The sequence below is a fragment of the Leucoraja erinacea genome, chromosome 7, assembly GCF_028641065.1.
Source record: "Leucoraja erinacea ecotype New England chromosome 7, Leri_hhj_1, whole genome shotgun sequence".
Taxonomy (NCBI): domain Eukaryota; kingdom Metazoa; phylum Chordata; class Chondrichthyes; order Rajiformes; family Rajidae; genus Leucoraja; species Leucoraja erinaceus.
This window is the reverse complement of record NC_073383.1, coordinates 47,674,070-47,701,289: the sequence shown is the minus strand read 5'-3', so window position 1 is coordinate 47,701,289 and position 27,220 is coordinate 47,674,070. Positions and strand designations below refer to the sequence as shown.

Below are 27,220 nucleotides of genomic sequence, written 5' to 3'. Positions count from 1 at the left end.
TAGGACAGGACAAGTTAATTTACTGGAACATTTTATGGGAGAAAAGTTACTCAACCGAGATAGTTACAAAAGAAAGAAAACATGCACAATGAAGCGATTTTTTTCAAGTTGCGTGTTGTTCCAAAATCCGACATCACTGCTATTCGGGTATTTAGTTTGTTACCCCTTTTCAGCAGTATTTGAATGTAAACGATATTGCATCGAAGCTTGGCAACCCCAGAATAAGCGTTGCCCCTCTGATCGCATAATGTACAATGACTTTATTCAAAAGAATTGAATGAAATTGGGTCATTTCCTCGCTGACGACATCGTTAACGCATGAGAATTGAGGGGCATTCTGATGGGAGCAAAACACTGAATTAAACAGTGGAGCTGCCTTTTATACCGTGATCCCTAGAAACGAGCTGTCAGAACAAGTGGGGCGGTCGTGTGAAAGGATATTCCAGGCCGTCGAAACGTTCCGTATGTTTTTAAACTAAGCGTATTGCATCATTTATAGTTAATGGAGCCAATTCGCAATAGATATGTAGGGAATTTGGTGCAGCCGCAATATATGGACACATTATCCGAGCCGCCAGCTACGTGCCCGCAGTGGACCGGAGTTACTGTAAGTGATTCACTATGGAGATGGCAAACGTGCAGCACTTCTCTATCCGGGTCCTTCTATTTTGACTTCGTTTTCCCGTTGAGTGTTTAGTGGACACTTACCCTTGTCAGTTTAAGTGTCCGAAAAGCTACAATAACTGGGATCGGAGACAGTGGTCGGGCCGAGAACAGCTAGGAGATTTCGTCAAGAGAAATAAAGCCTTCCTCCCCCCCCCCCCCCCCAATCTATCTTTAATTCTCCGTAATGACTTTCTAAGGCACTTCGGTAATTAGTCGCACAACTATATTTATGACTGCTATCTTTCTTTTTTAAAGCGGCAAATCGAAAGAGGCACACCCTCACGGTAACCGAATATTAAATATGTTCCTATCGACCCCCAACAGAAGTTAAGAGGTTGACGATTATGCAGAAACGCAGAGCCGAGGAGAATTTGGAATAGTGTAGTTTCGGGAAAGTTTATACAAATATATATTTTAATTTGTGAATTTGGTGGCTTTAAACTTCGCCCCATCAAGTAGAAATAGAGTTGTGCAGCTAGACATGGTAATTGTAGTGCCCAACACCAATATTAATAAAGAGACTTTAAAAATAAGATTAATTTGGTATATTTTGTTCGCAGTCTGCAGTATTGAACGATATGGCCTAAGCAGCAATCGAGCTGATTTGTTCTGGCCTCGAGTCCTCACATGCCGGTGCTCCTCTTGAGTTTCTGCATTTTAATCTCCTGCAGCGCTCTGGCTATTTTTAGCTGCCACCTCCCAGGGTTGAGTTTCTCTCAACAGCGGGTTTCATTGTCGGTAAATCATCTGAAAATTAATTTCGTCCGGCCCTTTTGTATCTGGTAAAAGGTTGACGAGCTGTTTTCAGGAAGTTTGCCAACTAAAAGTGTACGTTGGGCACAGTTTTCAAACAAAACGTAAATATTGTCAACTCACCGAAATTGATTATTATGAACTGTATTGACTATTGTCTTTGAATGAACATATATTACTTGCAAGTCCGGACGTGCGTTGTACGTAAACTTTAAGGCACTGTCACTGGAAAAGGTTATCCCGGAGTTGAGATTATTTTTCAGCAGTTGCTGCATACTATTTACGAGGCTTAATTATTTTCGTTTACAGATGGACTTTCAGGTCGAGATCAGTCAGTTGAGCTGTTGACTCCCTCAAGAGTGAATCACATGTCCAGCACTGGTAAGAGGCGATCAAATCTTTCAAACCAAGAATAATTTATCAAACAAAATCACAAAAGTTGTCTTTTAAACGTTGCTAACACCAAAAGCACGATGAAGTAGTTACCGTTTCTAGCATCTATAATTATGTCCTTTTTTTACCTTTTGGAGCATTTGCAAGTATTTCTGATTAAATAGGTGACAAAGCCATTCCTGCTATATTAAAACAGATAAATCAGGTAATTAATAATTTCTAGCATATTATTACTAATACATTCACACATAATGACAAAGGCAGCTACAGTTTGGTTGATCAGCATTGGGAGGTAATTTATTATGTGTGATTGAATTGAGGGACTGACCCCCAAACTAGCGAAAACAATCATGTCATTATTTAATACATTATTTCATTTTGTGCATCATCCTGAATGTGAGTTTCAGTTTTCACAACTTATTACTTTATTTGGAGGGATTTTTATTGAAATATATATCCAAATTATTGCATACTCTAATAAGTTTCATAATGTGTGGCAATAAAATGTGGCATCTTACAAAAGCCATAGATTTGTAAATTCAAGATTTTATTTTGTAGAAAAATCGAGCTTTTTTTGTCTTTAAATGCATTTTTATAAATAATAACAACAAATAAACTTCCAACCCCAATAATCTTTGACAATGTAACCAACAGGGTAGGTAAGGAATATATAATATTTACAAACAATGTTTATGACGGAAGAAACTATAGTTTTTATTTCAATAAAACTAGTTGAAAAAAAATGTGCGGAAGACTTAAGTCAGTAAAGACACATGGGTATGTTGAATGGGCAACATAAAAAGAAAGATTTCATTCTCCAGAGTGTCAACATTATATAAACAAATATTTTTTCCTTCTGTATTGCCATTAGGCGTCCATTGATATCACCCTTGTCAGAGAGTATGGATTGAAATCTGGATATAATTTACATGAATGTTGCCAGGACTTGAGTGCGGGAATCTGAAGGGTGATCTTTATCGGAGTGTATAAAATCATGAGGGGAAGTGAAAGGGAGAATCGTATACCAGAGTTGGGAAGTCAAGAACCGGAGGACACAGGTTTAAGGTGCAAGGGGAATGATTGGTTAGGATCCTGTAGGTGACGTTTTTGCTCAGATGGTGGTGGTTATATGGAATGAGATGCCAGAGGAGGTAGTTGAGGCAGATACTATAACAGATGCAATCGTTTAAAAGACACTTGGACAGCCACATGGATGGGAAAGATTTAGAGAGAAACATGGGCAAATGGAACTAGCTTAGATATGGCATCTAAGTCGGCATGGATGAGTAGGCTGAATGGTCTGTTTTCATGCTGCATGTTTTTTTCCTCTCACCTTAAACCTCTACTGTTTGTGCTCTGGTTCCAATAGACTGGCACCATTGTTCAACACTGTTTTGTAAACAATTAACATAATTTAATTTCCAAAACGTTGAAATTGTGTCTTCAATATACTCGACTCTGCCATGACTTGGTTGTCTCTCTCTCTTTGACATATCTTTAAGTATTAGTTTTGATAGTTGCCAGAATAGTCTCAGCAACAAATGGGGCAGAGCTTATTTCTCATTTTATCAGACAACAATATAGCACCTTTTAGACATCTGACAGCCAGCATGTTGTTGAACCTCCGTTCTTTAAACTCTTGAGTTCTTAAGGTTCTCGTGTAATCATACTACTGGTCCTACTTTTAATCCATTAAATTAATGAATTTAAGGAGCCTGATCTTAATTATATCTTTCTGTTGCGGTATTATGGAATTTAATTTGAAGGTGTAAAGGCTCTGTGGTGGAGGTTTAGATTTTTCTAGATCTTGAAATATTTCAGCGTTAATCACAGGTTTATTATAATTTAGTAAGTAATTAATTAAAATAAATGCACTTAAACTGCATTTTAATTTAATGTGTCATCAAAAATATAAACAACATTGTATTTACTGAACAGACTTGAGAAACTGAAATTTGGGAAATCTGTAAGGAATGTTGATTTTTCAACAATGCCAAAACTCTGTTTCATAAGTCACAGATTCTTTACAAACCACTAACGCATAGTTTCACTTGAAGGCAGATATGGCAGCCGATTTGGATACAGCTAGGCCCCATGAATAATAAGAAAATAGTTATTTGAATAATCTGTTTTCCATACCATCTGAGGAAGGAGTACCAATTAGGATTCCAATGATTTTTATTTTCCAAAATTGTTTTCGGATAAGCTTTGGAGCATGTACCCAGCTCATCACAGTTACAGGTTCTGTATTATTACAAGATGCAACCATACCTCAGCTTCTCTGCAGAAGCCACCATCCACTACTGGCCAGCCCCGCTGATGAGGTCGGAGGTTCCCACGTGCTTTAAGAGGGCATCAATAATACCGGTGCCCAAGAAGAGTTAGGTGACGTACCTCAACGAATATCACCAAGAACCTCGACCTACTACAGTTGCCTACCGTCACAACAGGTCAACGGAGGATGCGATCTCACTGGTTCTCCACTCCGCACAGGACCGCGTGGACAGTAAAAACACGCGTCAGGCTGTTGTTTATAGACTACAGCTCGGCATTCAATACCATCATCTCCTCCAAGCTGGTTACCAAGCTCATGGAACTGGGTCCCTGCGAATCCCTCTGCAATTGGATCCTCGACTTCCTCATCCACAGACCACAGTCTGTTTGAATTGGCAGAAATACTTCACCCTCATTAACAATCAGTATGGGAGCACCTCAAGGCTGCTCTATTCACTCTATTGGTGTTGTGTTTATTTGGTGTCGTGTTTATTAACCTGATAGCTGTGGGGAAGAAGCTGTGCCTGAACCTGGATGTTACAGATTTCAGGCTCCTGTACTTTCTTCCCGATGACAGTGGTGAGATGAGTGTGTGACCAGGATGGTGTGGGTCTTTGATGATGTTGGCAGCCTTTTTGAGGCAGCGACTGCGATAGATCCCTTCGATGGTGGGGAGGCCAGAGCCGGTGATGGACTGGGCAGTGGTCACAACTTTCTGCAGTCTTTTCCGTTCCTGGACGTTCAAGTTGCCGTACTTGGCCAGTCAGCATGCTCTCTACTGTGCACCTGTAGAAGTTCGAGAGAGTCCTCCTTGACATACTGACTCTCTGTAATCTTCTCATGAAGTAGAGGCTCTGATGTGCCTTCTTTATAATTGCATCATTGTGCTGGGACCAGGAAAGATCTTCGGAAATATGCACGCCCAGGAATTTGAAGTTTTTGACCCTTTCCACCATTGTCCTGTGGATATAAACGGGATTGTTGGTCCCTATCCTATCCCTTTCAAAGTCCACAATCAGTTCCTTGGTTTTGCTGGTGTTGAGAGCCAGGATGTTGTGCTGGCACCATTGGTCAATCGTTCGATCTCCTTTCTATACTCTGACTCATCACCATCTGTGATTCGTCCCACAACAGTGGTGTCGTCGGCGAACTTGATGATGGAGTTCGCTTTATGTCCGACTACACAGTCATGGGTATAGAGTGAGTACAGCAGGGGGCTGAGCATGCAGCCTTGAGGTGCCCCGTGCTGATTGTTATCGTGGATGACATATTTCCACAAATGCGCACAGACTGTGTACGTATTGGTGGACTGTGGACAATACGGACAACTTAAATTTAGTTGTTCAAATATCGGAACTACCTGTAGCTCCTGAGGCCCTAATTCTAAAGTCATTGTTTTTCTCCTTTTTAGCTTGCTCTTTAAATTTCTTATGCCTTGATTTTGTTTGATAATACTTTTTTGAAACACCTTGGTATATTTTGCTCTGTTAAGTTGTTATAACGTGTAAGTTATCATGCAAATGTTTGCTTCCATGTGATCTAGAAGATAGTGCCTTTTAACATTTGGCTCTGCCAGCTAGGCAGTGTGAAGAGCAATGCAGCTTGAATTCTAGAGGTTCTGATTACAAATGCTTATATTTAAGCAAAGGTGGTGTTCAATACTATCTTTTATCTCAAATTCTATTTTTGTTTAGAAATTTGAAAGTCAATATGATGTTTTTTTCTAATTCTTGCATAGCCTAAGTAGGTCTTGACAATACAGTAGGCCAGTGAATATTCATTACAGAAGCAAGCTATTGTGAAAATACTATTTTCATTATTTATATTCTTACTGATGCACAGAAGCAGTTAGAGAAGTAGAAGTAAGGTTACTTACATTCTTTAAATCCTCATGCTAAGTTGTCCACAGTTTACCATGCACACCTCTCGACGCAAAACGTCACTCATTCCTTCTCTTCAAAGATGCTGCCTGTCCTGCTGAGTTACCCGAGCATTTTGTATCTCTCACCTGTATAATTTCTGAGAGAATTAATAATTTTCAATAATCTCCAATCATTTTCAGGTGGAGAAAATATTTGCCGAAGTGAAGAAAAGCAAGACCCTGTCTGAATTTCTATTTTTGCTGCAAAATATGAATAAAAATCTCATTACGCATACATCTGTTTAAAAATTGTGAATCCCGAATCTTTCTCCCACCAGTAATTTCCACTTCTCTGATATTTCCCCAGTTATTCATATTTAATGTTAACTTTTGTCACCATTATTGCCCCAAGCGATCTTTTTAAATTAAAATTTGGATGACTTTATTTCATTAATCCTCAAGATACTAGTTATAACTCTTAAATTGTATTTAATCCATAGATTTTTTTTAATTGCTTCTATAATTTGGATCTCATTATCAGTAGAGAATTATTCTATTTATTTTGGAAACCCAAGCAATATGTGGCTTTGATTCATGCAGTGCATTGTTCATTGCTATAAAAATTAGAAATTATTCCTTTATCTTTTTTTCATTGTCTATTTGTATAAACATTGCAATTTTGCAGCTTGTAATCTACCTTGCAATTTGGAGATGCTCTGACCCATAATTTGTTCATTTGATTATTATCTAAATGGTGTGAAGTTGGGAAAAGGGGAAGTACAACGGGATCTGGGGTCCTTGTTCATCAGTCAGTGAAAGTAAGCATGCAGACAGCAGGCAGTAAAGAAAGCGAATGGCATGTTGACCTTCATAACACGAGGAGTTGAGTATAGGATCAAAGTAACAACCCTAAGAGGTTGTACATGGCTCTAGTGAGACCACACCTGGAGTATTGTGTACAGTTTGCGTCTCCAAACTTGAGGAAGGACATTCTTGCTATTAAGAGAGTGCAGCGTAGGTTCACGTGGTTAATTCCCAGGGATGGCGGGACTGTCATATGTTGATAGAATGGAGCAACTGAGCTTGTATACTCTGGAATTTAGAAGGATGAGAGGGATTCTTATTGAAACATAAGATTATTAAGGGTTTGGACACGCTAGAGGCAGGAAACATGTTCCCAATGTTGGGGGAGTCCAGAACCAGGGGCCATAGTTTAAGAATAGTTGTAAGCCATTTAGAACGGAGATGAGGAAAAACTTTTTCACACAGAGAGTTGTGAGTGTGTGGAATTCTCTGCCTCAGAGGGCAATGGAGGCTGGTCCTCTGGATGCTTTCAAGAGAGAGTTCGATAGAGCTCTTAGGGATAGTGGAGTTAAGGGATATGGAGAGAAGGCAGAAACGGGGTACTGATTGTGGATGATCAGCCATGATCACATTGAATGGAGGTGCTGGCTCGAAGGGCCGAATGGCCTAATCCTGCACCTATTGTCCATTGCTTTATTAGATTCCCACTTACTGTAAAGGAATCTAATGTCACCTCATCATATGACAGACCAGTGGAATTTTTCAACTACCTCACACAATTTTAATAAAGATGTTCAATATGGCTTTGATTCATGCAGTGCATTTTTAATTGCAATAGGAATTAGAAATTATTCCTTTATCTTTGTTAATAGTATAGAAAAACATAGAAAACAGGTGCAGGAGTAGGCCATTCGGCCCTTCGAGCCTGCATATATTTGTATTAACTTGACATTGATGGAATATACGATTCTTTCATATCAGTAGTTTCACACAGGTCGCCTGACCCCCATTTGCTGTCAACGTGTTCACCCCCTCCTTGCTTTTCCACCACCTTGCTCAGTCATCCACTGCCGCATTCTCTCTAATGACCTCCTTATGCCTAGTCAGATTTTCCTCTCTGTTGATCTCTCATCCTATTCTCTTCAATGGCTACTGTTTCTCAACAAATTGATTATAATTATTTTCTCATCAACTAAATGAAAATTGTGGAAATAAAATTGTGAAAAATCATTAGATGCAATGTTGAATAAGATTTAGATGTTTAAAACTGAATAATTCTTTGAACTGGGACAATGAAACTCTAAGTGGTCTGAGAGTTTTGAAGCCTCTGTTAGTAGACCACAGACTGTTCGTATTGGTGGAAATGTGTCAACCTCGATAACAATCAGCACGGGAGCACTTCAAGGCTGCATGCTCAGCCCCCTGCTGTACTCACTCTATACTCATGACTGCGTAATTGGTCATAGTGTGAACTCCATCATCAAGTTCGCTGATGACACCACTGTTGTGGGGCGTATCACTGATGGGGACGAGTCAGAGTATAGAAGAGAGATCGACCGACTGACCAAATGGTGCCAGCACAATAACCTGGCCAACACAATAACTTCAACACCAGCAAACCCAAAGAACTGATTGTGGACTTTGGAAGGGGTAGGATGGGGACCCACAGCCCCATTTATATCAACGGGTCAATGGTGGAAAGGGTCAAGAGTTTCAAATTCCTGGGCTTGCACATCTCTGAAGATCTCTCCTGGTCCGAGAACGCTGATGCAATTATAAAGAAAGCACATCAGCGACTCTACTTCCTGAGAAGATTACGGACAGTCGGTATGTCAAGGAGGACTCTCTCTAACTTGTACAGGTGCACAGTAGAGAGCATGCTGACCGGTTGCATCGTGGCTTGGTTCGGCAACTTGAGCGCCCAGGAGCGGAAGAGACTACAAAAAGTAGTAAACACTGCCCAGTCCATTATCGGCTCTGACCTCCCTACCATCGAGGATATCTATTATGTATTCATGGCTACTATATTCTGTTGTGCTGAAGCAAAGCAAGAATTTCATTGTCTTATCTGGGACACATGACAATAAACTCTCTTGAATCTTGAAACAGTTAGCTGCAGATGAATATTGTCTTTCATTCAAATTTAGTTTCATGTTGCTTTGTTGGTTTTGAAGTGAAACTACAAATATAACTTTACTGAAAACATTTGGAAATCTTGTGAAAAGATACTCAAAAGGGGAACGTAAATAATTTGTTAACTACTTTATCTGGGACTTAAATGGCTAGAATTTGATTTAAGTACTGAACACAATGATTAATGTTTTCTGAATAATATACATATAATCAAAAAATACTTTGAGTCTAGAAACTGGAATTACAAATGTTTCCAATACCAAGATAACAGTATCCAAACCATCACAATCATTTGCATACAAATATATAGCTGTTTATGGGAAATATGTTGTCTGCTTTGCATCACTCTTCTCTACATTGGAATGGGCTGCAGTGTCACACATGCTTACTGGATGTCTGTTCTTGTCAATACTGCTTCTTCCAGCACAGTACTGGGGACAATTTTTCTATTGGTCCGCCAGTTATATACTTCCATCAGGTCCTCCCTCAACATCTGGTGTTTCAAAGAAAAGTATCCAAGTCTGTCCAACCTGACCTTGTAGCTAATACCCTCCAATCCAGGCAGCATTCTGTACCCTCTCCAATGTATCCACTTCCATCTTGTAATGGGGCGACCAGAATTGGATTAAATATTGCAAATGCGGCCTAGCCAAAGTCCAATTAAGCTGCATAGTGACTTCCTGACTCATTAGTCAAGAGTGTTTTATTGTCATACTAGACCAAGTGGGACCCGTTGGTCTCGTCCCCACATCCCACGGTTGCGGGGGGGGGGCAGCCTATGGCATCACACATTACGTGAATATTGCAATCTCTCACCCCGTCCTATTGTGATGTCATATGTAAATGAGATCCATTGTGATTGGACGTCTGTGAGATGGCACAGTGACATCATCAATGGAAAGTACTGCACGAGTCTACCACTGAAAACCAGTTAATATTTTGAAATAAACGATTAAAACTAAAAACACTTGGAAATATAGGTTGGCATGCGACAGAAAGATGTTTATCCCATCGAGGGAAAAAATGTGAGTAGCATGTGTGAAAATGGGAAGGCTGTTGCAAGCGTTTTGGAAGAAGACACAAATTAAGGAGATTAAAAGAAAGCCAACACAACCCTGCATACACATGGAGATTTAGAATGTTGAGAACAAAGGGAGGAGTTTTAGTATAATACTAGACCGTGCAGACCCGTTGGGTCTGTTCCCCAACTGGCGGTTGCGGGGAGGGGGGCAGGGGCAGCATGTGGCGTCACACACACCAACTAATATTATTAATTTGCTCCTTTTACCCCATAACGGCCCTATCTACTGATGCATAGTCCTAGAGAGGGAGGGAGGGAGGGTAGAGAGTGAGGGCAGAAAGAGAAGGGGCTGAGACAGAGAGGGAGGGGCAGAGACAGAGAGAGGGGCAGAGAGGGGGGAGGGGGGGGTGGAGGGGAGGAGAGGGAGGGTGGGAAGGGAGGCGGAGAGATGGGGGGAAGGGAGGGGGAGAGATGGGGGGAGGAGAGAGGGGGGGAGGGGTGAGAGGGGGTATGAATGGGAGGAGCGAAGGGGTGAGGGGGGGAGAAGGAAGGGGGGGGGGGGAGGAGAGGGGGGGTTGTTACCGAACTGATGGGGACGAAAATATGGTTATTCAGCGTATGATCAACCTCGGTGAGACCAAGCGCAGGCTTGGCAATCGCTTCGCACAACACCTCCACTCAGTTCACAATAACCAACCTGATCTCCCGGTGGTTGTGGGCAGCCTGGTGAAAAGCTGCTGTCCAGCAATGGATAGGCAATGAAACTTGACCCATATGTTTGCAGAGCAAGATGGCCCAGGGTTTCATTCTCTTCACAGTGGTCCAGGCTATGGAGAATTGGAGGCATCTGCTAAATTCCTTTCTGTGGAACCGCAGATGTTGTCATCTTGAAGGAGGACAATAAATATGCCATTGTTATTGTCCTTATGTTGGTAATTAAGTGGACGAGAATTCTGGCATTGCCAGATGATGCTGAGGGGAGCTGCCTGGTAGGCAAACTGCTCATCAGACATGTGGACAATCAATGGAGGAGACATCAGAAAGGGAATCGACTAAATAGACATTTAGTTTAGTTTAGGGATACAGCATGGAAACAGGCCCTTCAGGCCACTGGGTCCATGCCGACCAACAAGCACCTGTGCAAAGGTTCTATCCTATACACAAGAGACAATTACAGAACTTAATTAAACTACAAACTTGATGTCTTTGCAATGTGGGAGGAAACCAGAGCACCTGGAGAAAACCCACATGATCACAGGGAGAACGTTGAGCTGAGTTTAGTTTAGTTTATCGTCACATGTACCTAGGTACAACTAATAGATTTTGTTTTGTGCTAATCAGTCAACGGAAAGCCAATACATGATTATAATCAAGCTATCCACAGTGTACACATATAGTATAAAGCAAATTATGCAAATAATGTTTAGTGCAAGACAAAGCCAGGAAAGTTCAATCAGAGATGGTCTGAAGGTCTCCAATGAGGTAGATAGTAGTCAGGAATGCTCTCTAGCTGTTGGTGGGATGGTTCAGTTGCCTAATAACAGCTGGGAAGAACCTGTTCTGGAATCTGGAACATGCAAACTCCATACATTCCGGATCTAACCTGGGTCTCTTGTTGTAAAGCAGCAACTCGATCGCTGCGCCATTGTGCCGCCTTCATTGACCCATTATAACCTTGGATGCTGGGCAGATTATGGTCTCAGTCGCACCATTAATTTAAACATCAACCACCTGCAGTGGTTGGGACTGAAGGGATCCTGCTCCACTGAAAAGGTTGTCTATTCCTGTCAATCATATCCTGCAAGGCAAAGGAAAACGTGGAATGTGGTGTGTTTGATAGAATGTGAGGTTCCCAGAAGTTCTCTCCATGAAAGCAGTTAATACATTTGGCACCTCATGCCTACATGAAACAGTAAGCAGGCAATATGAACACTGATCGCCATCATAATTCTGTTCATCTCATCTTGGCATGCAGAAGGAGAAGGCTTTTAACAACCCTTGTGTACATGTGGCCTCCACATTTGTCTCATTGACTAACATATTGAGATGAGGGACTGCAGATAATGCTAGCTAAGGTCCTGGATTATATTTGTTGGAGTGCAAGATGTTGCTAAAGAATCGTTCCTACGGCCGTTCTGTGTGTTTTTAAAAAAAATTCACCCGACAAGTTAATCGCTGGAATGATTTTAAAATCAGCTTCTGCAGCCGCCAATGCCGACAACGGGGACGGATTTTATGGAGGACCAGGTAAAAGAAAGTAGTTTATTTTTATGTATAAAAGTGTTTCTTAAGAAGTATTTAATTCACATTTTAAGTTGCGAAACGGTGATTTAGTCCCCGAACGAACCGACAGTGTATTTGCTGCAGATATGGGGACTAAATTCACCGCATCCTGATCTTTCCAAATGGTCCCGTTCCAGAAAATCCCACAGGCAAGATGATTTAAATGGCCATTAATTTACAGGTATTAAACATTAAATTCCTTCCATTTGGCCTATAAACCCATGACAATGAGATTTAAAAATTATGTTATATTCTGAATTCTTGTGTGAATGTTATTTGGACACTTAGGCTATTTAAAAATGTTAATCTATTCTTAAGAAATGGATAGATGTTTAGATCTAGTAATTGAATTTTGTAATTAGCTACAATTAGGTAACTAATTATATGCTTTAATTTCAAGTCATCTAAGTAAGATTGTTTCATATTTGTTTCAGAATGCTTCAATCTATAATAACTGAAAATTTCTTTCAGTTCTTAAATTTTAAGAAAGTTATCGGCTTTTAAATGTTCTCGATCACAGCTTTTGTGTTAAGTCAATGAAAAAGCAATAGGGAACAAGATGCCAATTTCCGAGTATGAAAATGGCCATAACCTTTTTAATACTGAAGATATGAAAGTGAATTAGGTGTCAAATTAAACTTTTTTTTATGCTATATCTGATGGGATAGATTAAAGACTTGATTTTTAAAATCTCAACATTTTGTAACATTGCTACTTTAAAGAAATTATGCCCTTTGAGAGCTGAAATCCTGATTTCAACTACCGCTTATGCAAAAAAATACTTACACATCTACTTGGTATTGTATTGTTTTTTAACAAGTGTTCATTGTGGGAAAATGGGTAAAATAGTATATTCCATGTTTAAAGTGTGCACATGCTGTTAAATTTGCAGGATGGTAGTAAACTGGGTGCAAGAAATGCAATGGATTAATTGCACACCAGTGTTGTTCATCTATTTAACGGCAGAAAATTCATTGGCCTAAGTGTAGGCAAGAGGGAGGTAAATGGAATATTTGCCATAGTGATTAATACACCAAGTCTCCATGAAGGCACTCTAAACAGTCAGCACGTTGAGCACTTCATGTCCACACTAAACAGGACCGAGATGAGAAAAACATTTTTCACACAGTGGTGAATCTGTGGAATTTTCTGCCACAGAAGGTAGTTGAGGCCAGTTCATTGGCTATATTTAAGAGGAAGTTAGATGTGACCCTTGTGGCTAAAGGTATCAGGGGGTATGGAGAGATGGCAGGTACAGGATACTGAGTTGGATGATCAGCCATGATCATATTGAATGGCGGTGCAGGCTCGAAGGGCCGAATGGCCTACTCCTGCACCTATTTTCTATGTTTCTAAACAGGCAATATGAAAATCTAGTCTATGCTACCTCTGGAGAATATGGATAAAATGGATAATGGAAAGGACCGGTGGTTGGTATCTTTTATCAAAAAGGTAATGTTTTTGAGAGTAGCGGAAAATTTTCACAGTTCATACTGGTAGACCAAAATACCCAAACTTTATTATCTGCAGTTTGTGATGTAAATGTAAATATAGACCCAAGAGACTAGAAAAGAATGTGATGCAAGATAGTCGCTGTCTGCAAATTTAAGGTCAGTTTGTCAAATTCTTGCATTTGACTTCATTGTTGGCGCCTTTCCAAACCACTCTGAGGTTAACCATTGCTGATAACATCTCTGAATGTAGGCTTTGTCCTGGCGTGCACCAGAGGTAATCAAGGCAACTTTTGGTCAGTATTGTTGCTCTAAAAATTATAGGGAATATGTTCCATAGGATAAATTGTGTTTGAATGAAGCTGGTATCTTTTCTGTTGGTGTTTGCCTTATTTTTGAGATGGGTGGAAGCTCTCTGAAACTGGTGTGTTGACATAAATATAGCATTTTACCTACAAAAACAATATAATATCACTTAACTAACATGTTTTGTCATAAACTGTGACCAATATTTTGAAACATCTTGGATCAATGATCTAAATTGATCTAATTTCATTGAATAATGAAAGTTTAGCGAGGAACACTTTTGTCATGCTACAAAAGTAAATACATTCATAAAATGTGCTTTAACAGTAAAAACTATCCACGGCATTTTTCTAAAGTAAACTGAATAGTATATTCCCTATATTTACTATAATGTAAACTGAAATGCAGTACAGCATAGCCCAGTTCCTGCTTCATATTGGCATTAATTTTGGTTTATTATTTTTACATGTGAAAAACTTTGTTTAAAATACAAACTGTTTCCAGTCAAATTATGAGAAATATCAAGCTATATGCAAGTACAACAGGTAGCACAAAGGAAAAAAATAACATCTTGTCTATGCTCCTATGTATAGTTCAATTTACTTATGCTTTTACCTGCAAATTTTTGTCACTACTTAAAAAACCTAATCTCATCAGTGGTACGAATTAAGATGCTTTAATGCTTTTGCATTCTGAGACAAGGAGTCCAAAGTTATCCTTGCACGATATTTGCTCTTGCATATTGGGCGAGGATGGTTTTGCTCTTTTCTTAAAGTCAACACTTGCTTCCTAACTGGCATATAGACTGTTAGCTCTAACAACATGAGCTACGATGAATTACAACCACTTCCACCCTTTCTCAAGCAAGTTGGATGCTGTAGTAAAACAGTCTTCCATTTTCTTTTCTTGCACATTGCTTGGCTGTTTATTGCACTGAATCTTTGATAAGAAATGGTCCAGAGGGTGGGGGGGGGGGGGGGGGGGGGGGCGTGGCGTCGCTGCTCATCCCAGAGACAGGCGCCCCCCAGAGCCATTCCCCCCCCCCCCTCACAAGGAGAATTATGAAATTTATGGAGGCAATCAATCGTCCCAAGTTAGGGGGGTGGGAGGGGGCGGGGGTTCGGGAGTGGGAAGAGGGGACGGCGGGGTGGCCGGGGGTCAAGAGTCACGCGTGTTATATTGTCATATGTCCCAGATAGGACAATTAAATTATTGCTTGCTTGGCTGTAGGGGAGAAGCTGTTCCTGAAGTTTTCAGGCTCCTGTATCTTCTTCCCGATCGCAATGGTGAAATGGGTGTGTGGCCAGGATGGTGTGGGTCTTTGATGATGTTGGCTGCCTTTTTGAGGCAGCGGGAGGAGGGTGTGGGGGCTGTGAATAGCCCGGAGTGGAGGGTGTGGGGGTTGTGAATAACCCGGAGGGGAGGGCGTGCGGGTGTGAATAACCCGGGGGAGTAGGATGCGGGAGGTGAGAATAACCCAGGGGTGGGTGGGGGGGGGGGCACTCGGCAGCTTGAGCGCCAATTGTGATTGATGCACTGAGATTGGCATTGTGACATTATCACTGGAAGCTCCTGGAAAAAAGGCTGTCTGAGAAGCTGCGGTTACTGTTGGCAACGTCCCATTGTGATGTCATTTGTAAATTAGATCGATTGTGAATGGACGTCTGTGAGTGGCATTGTGATGTCATCATTGGAACCTGCTGGGAAAAGGCTGTGTGTGAGAAGCGGTTTTTGGCTTTGTTTAAACTTTAATCGTGAATGATTGGTGAAATATAAGTTGAAATCTTAAGTGAACCTGATTAAGACGTGGAGGGGCAAAATGTGAGTCAGAATATGAAAATATTTAAGCGCTACTGCGTAGCATTTTGAGGAAGCTATAGTTACCGTTGGCAACGTCCCATTGTGATGTCATTTGTAAATGAGATCCATTGTGATTGGACGTCTGTGAGTGGCATTGTGACAACATTATTGGAACCTGATGGAAAAAGGCTGTGTGAGAGAAGCAGTTTTTGGCTTTGTTTTAAATTTTTATCATGAATGACTGGTGAAATATAGGATGAAATCTTAAGTGATTAAGACATGGAGGGGGGAAATGTGAGTCAGAATATGTGAAAATTTAAGCACTAGTGCGTAGCGTTTTGAGGAAGGTACAAAAAAAACCCCATCATACAACACGTATGTAACACACAAGATGAGACTTTTATAGGTATAGAGATATGCACCAACAACGGAACAATTAAATTGTTATTTACCATAACATGCCTGTAAACACATGCAATAAACAAAAAAAATCAATTTGAATTTAAAGTATTCAGTCAACTAATATCTGTGATGTCCATTTCTGGGATTAATGCCTGTTATTTTAATGTGAAAGGTTTACCACTAATTTACTTTGTCTGAAGGTTGAAGAGCACCTTGATGTAACTTCATGCAGTTTATCATCTGCAAATGGCTTGTTTTTTCATATTTTACCTTGCAGAAAAGGTATTTTATCTGGCAGAAAATTTGAAGAATTCATGAATGTGTAATATCTGATGTTCTGAATCTGATGTTCTACATTTGTATGCTGCTATTGTTAAAGAAAAAAATGGAATCCAGCACATATAATCACAATTTCATTTAAATATGGCAAATGGGCAATATAATCTTTTTTTCTGGGTACTTAATATGGCACCGATTTATTGAACATGAATATATTGTTATTATTTATATACATTGATATTTTGTTACTTTGTATTGTATTTGAGTTCCAGGCATTAAAAAAATATTTTTAATGCAGTTGCTCAGAAGGGTAGGGAAAAGAAGAGGAGGGCATTAGTAATAGGGGACTCTATAGTTAGGGGGTTAGATAGGCGATTCTGTGGATGCAGTCAGCAGACCCGGATGGTAGTTTGCCTCCCTGGTGCCAGGGTCTGGGATGTGTCTGAATGCGTCCAAGATATCCTGAAATGGGAGTGAGAGGAGCCTGAGGTCGCGGTACATATAGGTATCAATGACATAGGTAGAAAATGAGAAGAGGTCCTGAAAGGAGAATTTAGGGAGTTAGGAGGGGAGTTAAGGAGAAGGACCTCAAAGGTAACAATCTCAGGATTACTGCCTGTGCCACGCGACAGCGAGAGTAGGAATGGAGCGAGGTGGAGGATAAATGCGTGGCTGAAGGACTGGTGCAGAGGGCAGCGATTCAAGTTTCTGGATCAATGGGACCTCTTTTGGGGAAGGTGTGACCTGTACAAAAAGGACGGATTGCACTTGAACCCGAGGGGGACCAATATCCTGGCGGGGAGATTTGCAAAGGCTACTGGGAAGACTTTAAACTAGAATGGTTGGGGGGAGGGACTCAAATAGAGAAAGCTAGTAGACAATGTGTGAGGCAGGAGGCAGAGAAGGGAAGCACTCAGACACAACATGTAGGGGAGAAAGAGGAAAAATATAATAAACAGAGAATAAGTGGTGGGTTTCTTAAATGTGTGAGCAGAGAGACAGAGGGGTGTAAAATGAGGGGAGAAGCAATAGGTAGCAAGGTGAAAAAGTAAAAGTGGCAGGCAGATAAATCCAGAGAGGAGATTAACGCAATAGAAAGGAAGGACATTAGCTTGGAGGATGTGGAATCGATATTGGTAGAGCTGCGAAACACTAAGGGGCAGAAAACGCTAGAGGGAGTTGTGTACAGGCCACCTAACAGTAGTAGTGGAGTTGGGGATGGCATCAAACAGGAAATTAGAAATGTGTGCAACAAAGTTAAAACAGTTATAATGGGTGACTTCAATCTACAAATAGATTGGGTGAATCAAATTGGCAGGGGTGCTGAGGAAGAGGATTTCTTGGAATGTATGCAGGATAGATTTCTAAACCAACATGTAGAGGAACCAACGAGAGTGCAGGCTATTCTAGACTGGGTATTGAGTAATGAGGAAGGGTCAGTTAACAGTCTTGTTTTGCATGGCCCCTTGGGCAAGAGTGACCATAATATGGTTGAGTTCTTCATTAGAATGGAGAGTGACATAATTAATTCAGAAACAAGGATTCTGAACTTAAAGAAAGGTAACTTTGAGGGTATGAGACGTGAATTGGTCAAGATAGACTGGCACATGATTCTTAAAGGTTTGACGGTGGATATGCAATGGAAGGCATTTAAAGACTGCATGGATGAACTACAAAAATTGTTCATCCCAGTTTGTCAAAAGAATAAATCAGGGAAGGTAGTGCATCCATGGATAACAAGGGAAATCAGGGATAGTATCAAAACAAAAGATGAAGCATATAAATTAGCCAGAAAAAGCAGCCTACCAGAGGACGGAGAAATTCAAAGTCCAGCAGAGGATGCCAAGGGATCAATTAGGAAAGAGAAAATAGATTATGAAAGAAAACTGGCAGGGAACATAAAAACTGACTACAAACGTTTTTATAGATATGTGAAGAGAAAAAGATTAGTTAAAATAAACAGGTGAATTGATCATGGGGAACAAGGACATGGCAGACCAATTGAATAACTACTTTGGTTCTGCCTTCATTAAGGAAGACATAAGTAATCTGCTGGAATATACCAGGGGATCGGGGGTCAAATGAGATGGAACTGAGTGAAATCCAGGTTAGCCGGGAAGTGGTGTTAGGTAAATTGAATGGTTTAAAGCCCGATAAATCCCCAGGACCAGATAGGCTGCATCCCAGAGTACTTAAGGTAGTAGCCCCAGAAATAGTGGATGCATTCGTGATAATTTTTCAAAACTCTTTAGATTCTAGAGTAGTTCCTGAGGATTGGAGGATAGCAAATGTAACCCCACTTTTTAAAAAGGGAGGGAGAGAGAAAACTGGGAATTACAGACCAGTTAGCCTAACATCGGTAGTGGGGAAAATGCTAGAGTCAGTTATTAAAGATGGAATAGCAGCAAATTTGGAAAGTGGTGAAATCATTGAACAAAGTCGGCATGGATTTATGAAAGGTAAATCATATCTGCCGAATCTTATAGAATTTTTCGAGAATGTAACTAGTAGAGTGGATAAGGGAGAACCAATGGATGTATTATATCTGGATTTTCAGAAGGCTTTCGACAAGGTCCCACATAAGAGATTAGTATACAAACTTAAAGCACACGGTTTTGGGGGTTCAGTATTGATGTGGATAGAGAACTTGCTGGCAGACAGGAAGCAAAGAGTAGGAATAAGCGGGTCCTTTTCTGAATGGCAGGCAGTGACTGGTGGGGTACCGCAAGGCTCGGTGCTGGGACCCCAGCTATTTACAATATATATTAATGATTTGGACGAGGGAATTGAATGCAGCATCTCCAAGTTTGCGGATGACACAAAGCTGGGGGGCAGTGTTAGCTGTGAGGAGGATGCTAGGAGGCTGCAAGGTGACTTGGATAGGTTGGGTGAGTGGGAAAATGCATGGCAGACGATGTGGATAAATGTGAGGTTATCCACTTTGGTGGCAAAAACAGGAAAGTAGATTATTATCTGAATGGTGGCCGATTAGGAAAAGGGGAGATGCAACGAGACCTGGGTGTCATGGACACCAGTCATTGAAAGTAGGCATGCAGGTGCAGCAGGCAGTGAAGAAAACGAATGGTATGTTAGCATTCATAGCAAAAGGAATTGAGTATAGGAGCAGGGACGTTCTACTGCAATTGTACAGGGTCTTGGTGAGACCACACCTGGAGTATTGCGTACAGTTTTGTTCTCCTAATCTGAGGAAAGACATTCTTGCCATGGAGGGAGTACAGAAAAGGTTCACCAGACTGATTCTTGGGATGTCTGGACTTTCATATGAAGAAAGACTGGATAGACTCGGCTTGTATGCGCTAGAATTTAGAAGATTGAGGGGGGATCTTATAGAAACTTACAAAATTCTTAAGGGGTTGGACAGGCTAGATGCAGGAAGATTGTTCCCGATGTTGGGGAAGTCCAGAACAAGGGGTCACAGTTTAAGGATGAGGGGGAAGTCTTTTAGGTTCGAGATGAGAAAAACATTTTTCACACAGAGAGTGGTGAATCTGGAATTCTCTGCCACAGAAGGTAGTTGAGGCCAGTTCATTGGCTATATTTTAGAGGGAGTTAGATGTGGCCCTTGCGGCTAAGGGGATCAGGGGGTATGGAGAGAAGGGAGGTACGAGATACTGAGTTGGATGATCAGCCATGATCATATTGAATGGCGGTGCAGGCTCGAAGGGCCGAATGGCTTCCTCCTGCACCCAATTTCTATGTTTCTATGACCCTTCCTTAATGATAACATTGGAATATTTGATTCAAGTGCATGCTGTGAAATTGCTTTTGGATTATTTTATGCTGTGCGAGTATCAAAAATGTACAGTTCAGGATAATAATTTAAAATTCATGAACCTTGTGGCCTGCTGACGACTGGGGAAGAGGGCATCTGATTAGTATTGAATGCACAAAGGCTTCCTTTTCCCAGCTGACATTCCTGGCTTTTCAACTAAGACATTTAGGAGATTTCTGGTATTCTATTGCAACCAAAGAAAGTTGCATGTTCTGGTCTCTCATTAACAGTAAATTGGCATTCAAAATTTAAAAAAAAATCTGCTTAGACATGTTTTATTAGCTGCAAAGTCCAAGGAAATGTTAATGTAAACTTTCAGAAACTGCATGGTCAAAATTATTTTTCTGGTCAGGTACCTTGGGTTGCAAAATTAAATATAAAAATGGTAAAGGTTTGTTCGCTTTGGTTTAGTTTAGAGATGCAGCATGGAATCATGCCCTTCTTCAGATTTCGACCCGAAACATCAGTGTGAAGAAGGGTGCTACCTGAGTTACTCCAGCATTTTGTGTCTATCTTTAATGAATTCTTGTTACATATATGCAATCACCAATTTCTATTACTTTGTTGTGAGCGCAGTAGTTTACAAATTGTTCATCAGGAGAGAGAGCATCTTGAACTTGGCCTTTGTTTCATTTAATGTAACAAATAATTAATGTATGTCGGATGGCAGTTTCTTTTGTATGTTCTACAATATGTGTGGTGTGTATAGTACAATTTATAACATTAACTGGGTAGTGTATGTACAATATAGAACAGTACAACACAGCAATGGGCCCTTTGGCCCACAATGTTTGTACTGAACATGATGCCGAGTTAAACTGATCTAATCTGTCTATACGTGATCCAAATCCCTACATTCCTTGCACTTCCTTATACATATCTGAAAGCCTCTTAACTGACACTATTGTGTGTGTCTCCACCACCACCCCTGGCAATATGTTCCAGGCCTCCGCCATTCTCTGAAAAAGTATATCTTGCATAGATATCCATTCTAGAGGACGGAAAAGAGTATTTTTATGGAATAAGTACTTAAAAATTTGGTTTACAACCCTAAGCATATTTAGGTCATGATGATCTCCAGTTATTTGTGGGAATTTTGTATTCTTTGTAAGTGTGTCACCAGTTGATAAAAGGAACTTGAGATAGAATAACTCTGTTAATGATGAGTATTAGTTTTGTAAATTCCTAGTTTGATACAGTTTTTTTTAACAATGTACTTGTGTGAAAGCGGTGTGTAAATGAATGAGGTTGTTGTATTTGGCTGACCGGTCATTTAGTTTTACCTTGATACCAAAATGAGTGATATTAGTTTTTAAAAAAATGTAAAAACTGCATGGTGACCCTTTAATCAAATACTCTTTTTTAAATATTCATGTGTTACTATGTAATCTGAAGCAAGGTCTATTGTAGGTTTTTTATTTACCATTCCTGATCTGAATTTAATTTTTCATCTTTTATCCAAATTGACTTCAGACAAAAGAGGGAAAGAATCTGAGTTTTTTTGTGAGCAGTCTCAGTGATTCTTAAAGTATTTGGCAACAATTATTTGATGGAGTTTAAGTTTAGATTGTACTTTGGACCGAGGAAGAGAAGCAGAGGAGAAAGTAGTTTGTTCATAAAATTATAAATATTGTCAAGCTATATCTGATGTGGAGAATTATTTAGTTTAGAGATACAGCACGGAAACGCCGTTCGGCCCACCTAGTCTGCACCGACCAGCGATCCCCGCACATTAACAGAAGACTGCACCCACTAGGGACAATTTACACTTATACCAAGTATACAAACCCAAGCTAATTAACCTCAAACCTGTATGTCTTTGTAGTGTGGGAAGAAACCAAAGATCTCGGAGAAAAAGCACACAGTCACGGGGAGAATGTACAAACTCCGTACAGACAGCACCTGTAGTCGGGATCGAACCCGGATCTCTGACGCTGCAAGTTCTGTAAGGCAGCAACTCTGCCACTGCGCCACTACGCCGCCTTTGGTTAAATAACTTTCTCTATATTGTAAATGCATATATTGATTTGGATTTGGATAATTTTTTCTGTGGACTGCCCTCTAATGGAATTCCTACAAAAACCCAACTTAAATAATTGTCCTATAATTTTTATACTGTATGTTTGTTTGCTATGTCTCACCAAGAAACCTAACCTACAAGCCTACCAAAGGCCCAAGCAAGACTATAATTGCAACAAACCCTTTTGATCTTACTTGCATACTGTACCTCTCCTCCAATGGTTTTCCACTGAATTGGAATTAATCTGCTAGCTAGAGAGGAAACTATGCAACAAGACCAGAGCCAAGGTTAGTCCAACCCTTGTCATCAGATTACAGTAAGCAGATGACACTTGTAAGTCTACACAGAGGCTGAAGTCCAAGTCATCATTGATTCCTTCGGTGAACGCATGAGACCAGTGGCCTTACACTGAACAAACAGAAGGCAAATATCCAGTCTGTCTCTGCATTTGTATTAATCAGTGCATCTCCAACGGAGTTTTTAAGATAAATGTCATGACCACAAACTTGGCACCAAAATCTGGGTCTACTAAGTAGTGGTAATCCTTGTTCTATTTGGTTTGACAACTGAAACCAGGCAACCTGAAACAATGAGGAAGTACTACCAATGCTTTATTTGTAAAATGCTTCAAATCCATTGACAGGTTAGACCAGGGTGCTCCAAACTTTTCAGCATGAGGGCCATATTATATATTTGGCATATTTTTGTGGGGCGTAGGAAAAAATAAAGAAATGTCAGTTTTATAAATTTAATTATCATGAAATATAATTATCAAGCATGTAAAGAAAAAGAGGTAACCATGTATTTTTACCGAGGTGGCGCCCGGCACAAACTTGCCCTGACTCTCTCGCAGCTCTGGACACACTCACTCACTCACTCACTCACTCACTCACTCACTCACTCACTCACTCACTCACTCACTCACTCACTCACTCACTCACCACTCACTCACCCACCCACCCACCCACCCACCCACCCACCCACCCACCCACCCACTCACTCACTCACTCACTCACTCACTCACTCACTCACTCACTCACCACCACCCACCCACCCACCCACCCACTCACCACCACACCCACCCACTCACTCACTCACTCACTCACTCACTCACACCACCCACCCACCCACCCACTCACCCACTTCACTGTCTTCCCGGTGCCATCGATGCTGCTGCCGCTGACCCGTATCTCTACCCCAGCCCCCCACAGGCCTCCACCAGCGACTGCGCCGACGCGCGCATCTCCACCGGCCACCAGTGGTCCAGAGCCGTCACCTCACCAGAGTTCCAGGCTCAGCACCAGGCCCACAGCCTCCACGATGCAGACAGCACGTGGTCTAACTCTGCTGGGTCCTAGTACTCCTCCCCTCCGACAGGGAACCACAGTATTGATGGGTCTTCCCCTTCCCCCACTTTTAACCAGGTTACCCCGACCACACATCCGCTAGTTAAAAGTCCCCGCTGTTTATTTTGGCTTTTTTTTACAGAGGTGCCAGAGCGCCGCTCCGCTGAGCTCCAGCAGCACTGCACCCCTGGGTATTAGTCACGTACAACTAACGATAACCTGTCAGCAGCTGCACACAAACCCTCAACTTGATAGACTACGGCAAACTGAAGTGTAAGTTCCCGCGCTACCACGCAACCCACTAAATAGCCCACCACACGGAACATAGTAAGAGCTTGCTACGGGCCAAATAAAATTGCGTGGTGAGCCGGATGTGGCCCGCGGGCCACAGTTTGGAGACCCCTGAGTTAGATAAACCATTGGTGGACACAAAATGCTGGAGTAACTCAAAGGTCCAAGCAGCATCTCTGGAGAGAAGGAATGAGTGACGTTTCATAGAAACATAGAAACATAGAAATTAGGTGCAGGAGTAGGCCATTCGGCCCTTCGAGTCTGCACCGCCATTCAATATGATCATGGCTGATCATCCAACTCAGTATCCCGTACCTGCCTTCTCTCCATACCCCCTGATCCCCTTAGCCACAAGGGCCACAGCTAACTCCCTCTTAAATATAGCCAATGAACTGGCCTCAACTACCCTCTGTGGCAGAGAGTTCCAGAGATTCACCACTCTCTGTGTGAAAAAAGGGTGTCTCGAACCTGTGTTTCGGGTCGAGACCCTTCTTCAGACTGCTTACTCCCTCAGATCTCCAACCCAACACTCCCGCTTTGATCACATTCAACCAGCTTGATTGGGTGAGCCATTTCATTATAATGTCTGGTACCTGACGACTGAAGCAAGTACTCCCTAACCCAAGGAACTGCAGATGAAGATATTGGTCAGAACTGTTTGTAGTTGCTGCATATAATCTGCTGTGGTGCCTCTGATATGTGGTTCCAATCATTTTTTGCTGTATAGTGCCCTCTAATGGAGTAGCATCAAAAGGCTTATTCAAATATTCGTACTTCCATTGATTTATTTTATCCTGTGCTCCACCAAGAAACAGTTATTCCTTGCTTACAGTTTAAGAAAGATACATTACTAGTTTGCAACCAATAATCTTGAAATTGTATATGTGTTCTCTTAGTTTTCTTTTCCACAGTGATTAACTTTTAAAGTTGCAGTGCCTTACAAATGAAAACAGAAGATGGGAAGACCGAAATGAATAATTATTGATTTATATTAGCTCTTCTCTTTAAGTATTTCAGTGGTGGAATAATTTTGATTTATTCCAAATCAGCCTGATCAGCTTAATCCATATGTACAAACGTATATCATGTGTAGTTGCATTAGTTAATGAGCATGTTGTAACATGTTACACAAAAAAGCTGGAGAAACTCAGCGGGTGCAGCAGCATCTATGGAGCGAAGGAAATAGGCAACGTTTCGGGCCGAAACCCTTCTTCAGACCCATGTTTGTGGCTTGGTCCTTGTTTTACACAGCAGACAGCATGTACTCGTAATTTATGTTTAATTATACAATACGATGTTGCACAATGTAACTGCAACTAAAGTGGAATATATTGATACTTGGTAAGCAAATTGTGCAGATGATTCTTTTATTATGTACATGTATTTACATTACTTAGAAATGTGCAGAAATCGACTGTTTTTGCACGCTCCCCATCAATTACCCATTTGCACTGATCCCATGTTATTTTCTCTGTATTCACATCAAAGCCCTCCAGATACTACCCATCAGCTACACACAAGCAATTTATAATGCCCATTAACCTACTAACCAAAACTTCTTGGGAAAGGAAAATAAGCTTGTCATTCATGTTTAAAAATAATGGTGAAATTCTATCAAATGAACCAGACAAGATACATTCTAAAATTTCAGCCTCCCCTTGTCTCTAATGCATTTGATACCAACGAGTTACAGCAAAGACTTAATTGAAGAGCAAATTGAGGATTATTGCCATCATGTTTCAGCTACAAAGTGGCAAAGTCATCGGGGAAAATAAATAGTTTTGTTTTAACGGGGTTGCACATATTTGTTAATATGCCTATACAGCACTTGGTTTAGGTCCATTCAATATAACTATCATATAGGTGCCCATTTTGGGCACCATATCTGAGGAAAACTGTGTGGCAGTGTGAGCTGAGAGGAGGATGCAATAAAGCAGGGGTCGGCAACCAACCGCCCCCAGGCCGATTGCGGCCCGTAACCCAAAATCAGCTGGTGCGCAGGCGGATTTTTTCCCCCCGTAATCATCTGGCCCTCCGAACGCCCAAAGCAGCGGCCGGGCGCCCCGAGCAACGGCCAGGCTCCCCGAGCAGCAGCGCCCCGAGCAGCGGCCGAGCTCTTGCTGTACCGCATATTGCACAAAGCCGCCGGCACGGACGTGCACCTTCTGTGTACACAGACTGAAGAAGGGTTTCGGCCAGAAACATTGCCTATTTCCGTCACTCCATAGATGCTGCTGCACCCACTGAGTTTCTCCAGCACTTTTGTCTACCATACCTGGAGTATTGTGTGCAGTTTTGGTCTCCTAATTTGAGGAAGGACATTCTTGCTATTGAATGAGTGCAGCATAGGTTCACCAGTTTAATTCCCGGGATGGCGGGACTGACATATGATGACCGACTGGGCTTGTCTATTATATATATATATTACGAAAACTCTCATTTTGTTTGTTTGTTTGTATATATGTTTGTTCCCGAAACTCCGCCAAAACGGTACATGATAGCGCTACAATTTTAGTGCATTAGTCAACTTTTATTCAGATTGATGTTATGTTTTTCAAGTTATTGACATTTTAAACTTAGATTAACTTAACCCGTGTTAACTAACCGCCCCCACTTGCCGGCCGCACCTGCGCAGTTGGGGGAGGCCCGTCAGCGTGTCACAATTGAAAATGGCGGCAGTGATGCAATATGATGCCGTCTCCCCGTGCGTGCGCAGTTAGGGCCTTTGCCGACTTTCAGATCGCCATTTTCTTTGCGTGTACTTGCCTGGCCTCACAACGGGGAACCAACGGCTCCACGGGTAAGTTTTGTTCTATTTTGCAAACGGCTCCACGGGTCCTATATTCACTTTATTAACTTTAACTGAAATTCTGCCGTCAACGGCCAACTTTGAACGCATCATTCGCGCATGCGCAGTGAGGGCTCATCAGCCGCGCATGCACAGTTTGGTGGAATATTGCGTTGGGGGAATGGGACCCAACGGGTCTAGTATTCACTGGAATTTACAAGGATGAGAGGGCATCTTATAGAAACATATAACATTCTTAAGGAATTGGACAGGCTAGATGTAGGAAAAATGTTCTTGATGTTGGGGGAGTCCAGAATTTGGGGTCACAGTATAATAATGAGTAGGCCATTTAGGACTGAGATGAGGAAAAACTTTTCGACCCAGAGATTTATGAGCCTGGAATTCACTGGATGTTTTCAAGAGAGAGTTAGATATGGAATCACGTGATATGGGGAAAAAAGAAGGAATGGGATACTGATTTTGGATGATCAGCCATGATCATATTGAATGGCGGTGCTGGCTCGAATGGCCAAATGGCCTATTCCTGCACCTAATT

The 27,220-nt window shown here is 41.3% G+C and overlaps 1 protein-coding gene across 8 annotated transcripts in view; it reads left to right on the top strand.

The window, feature by feature from the left end:
* The window catches only part of hdac4 (histone deacetylase 4), a 356,629-nt gene that overhangs the window by 108,771 nt on the left and 220,638 nt on the right, over window positions 1-27,220 (top strand). For 6 of the 8 annotated variants that reach the window (XM_055638508.1, XM_055638509.1, XM_055638513.1 and 3 more), the window contains exon 3: window positions 1,729-1,800. The exons of 1 other annotated variant lie outside the window; for it this stretch is intronic. In XM_055638508.1, coding sequence (XP_055494483.1) covers window positions 1,729-1,800 — 72 coding nt within the window. Of the gene's footprint in view, window positions 1-235; window positions 608-1,728; window positions 1,801-27,220 lie in introns of those variants that run through there. One more of the 8 variants, XM_055638511.1, reaches the window with a different exon arrangement.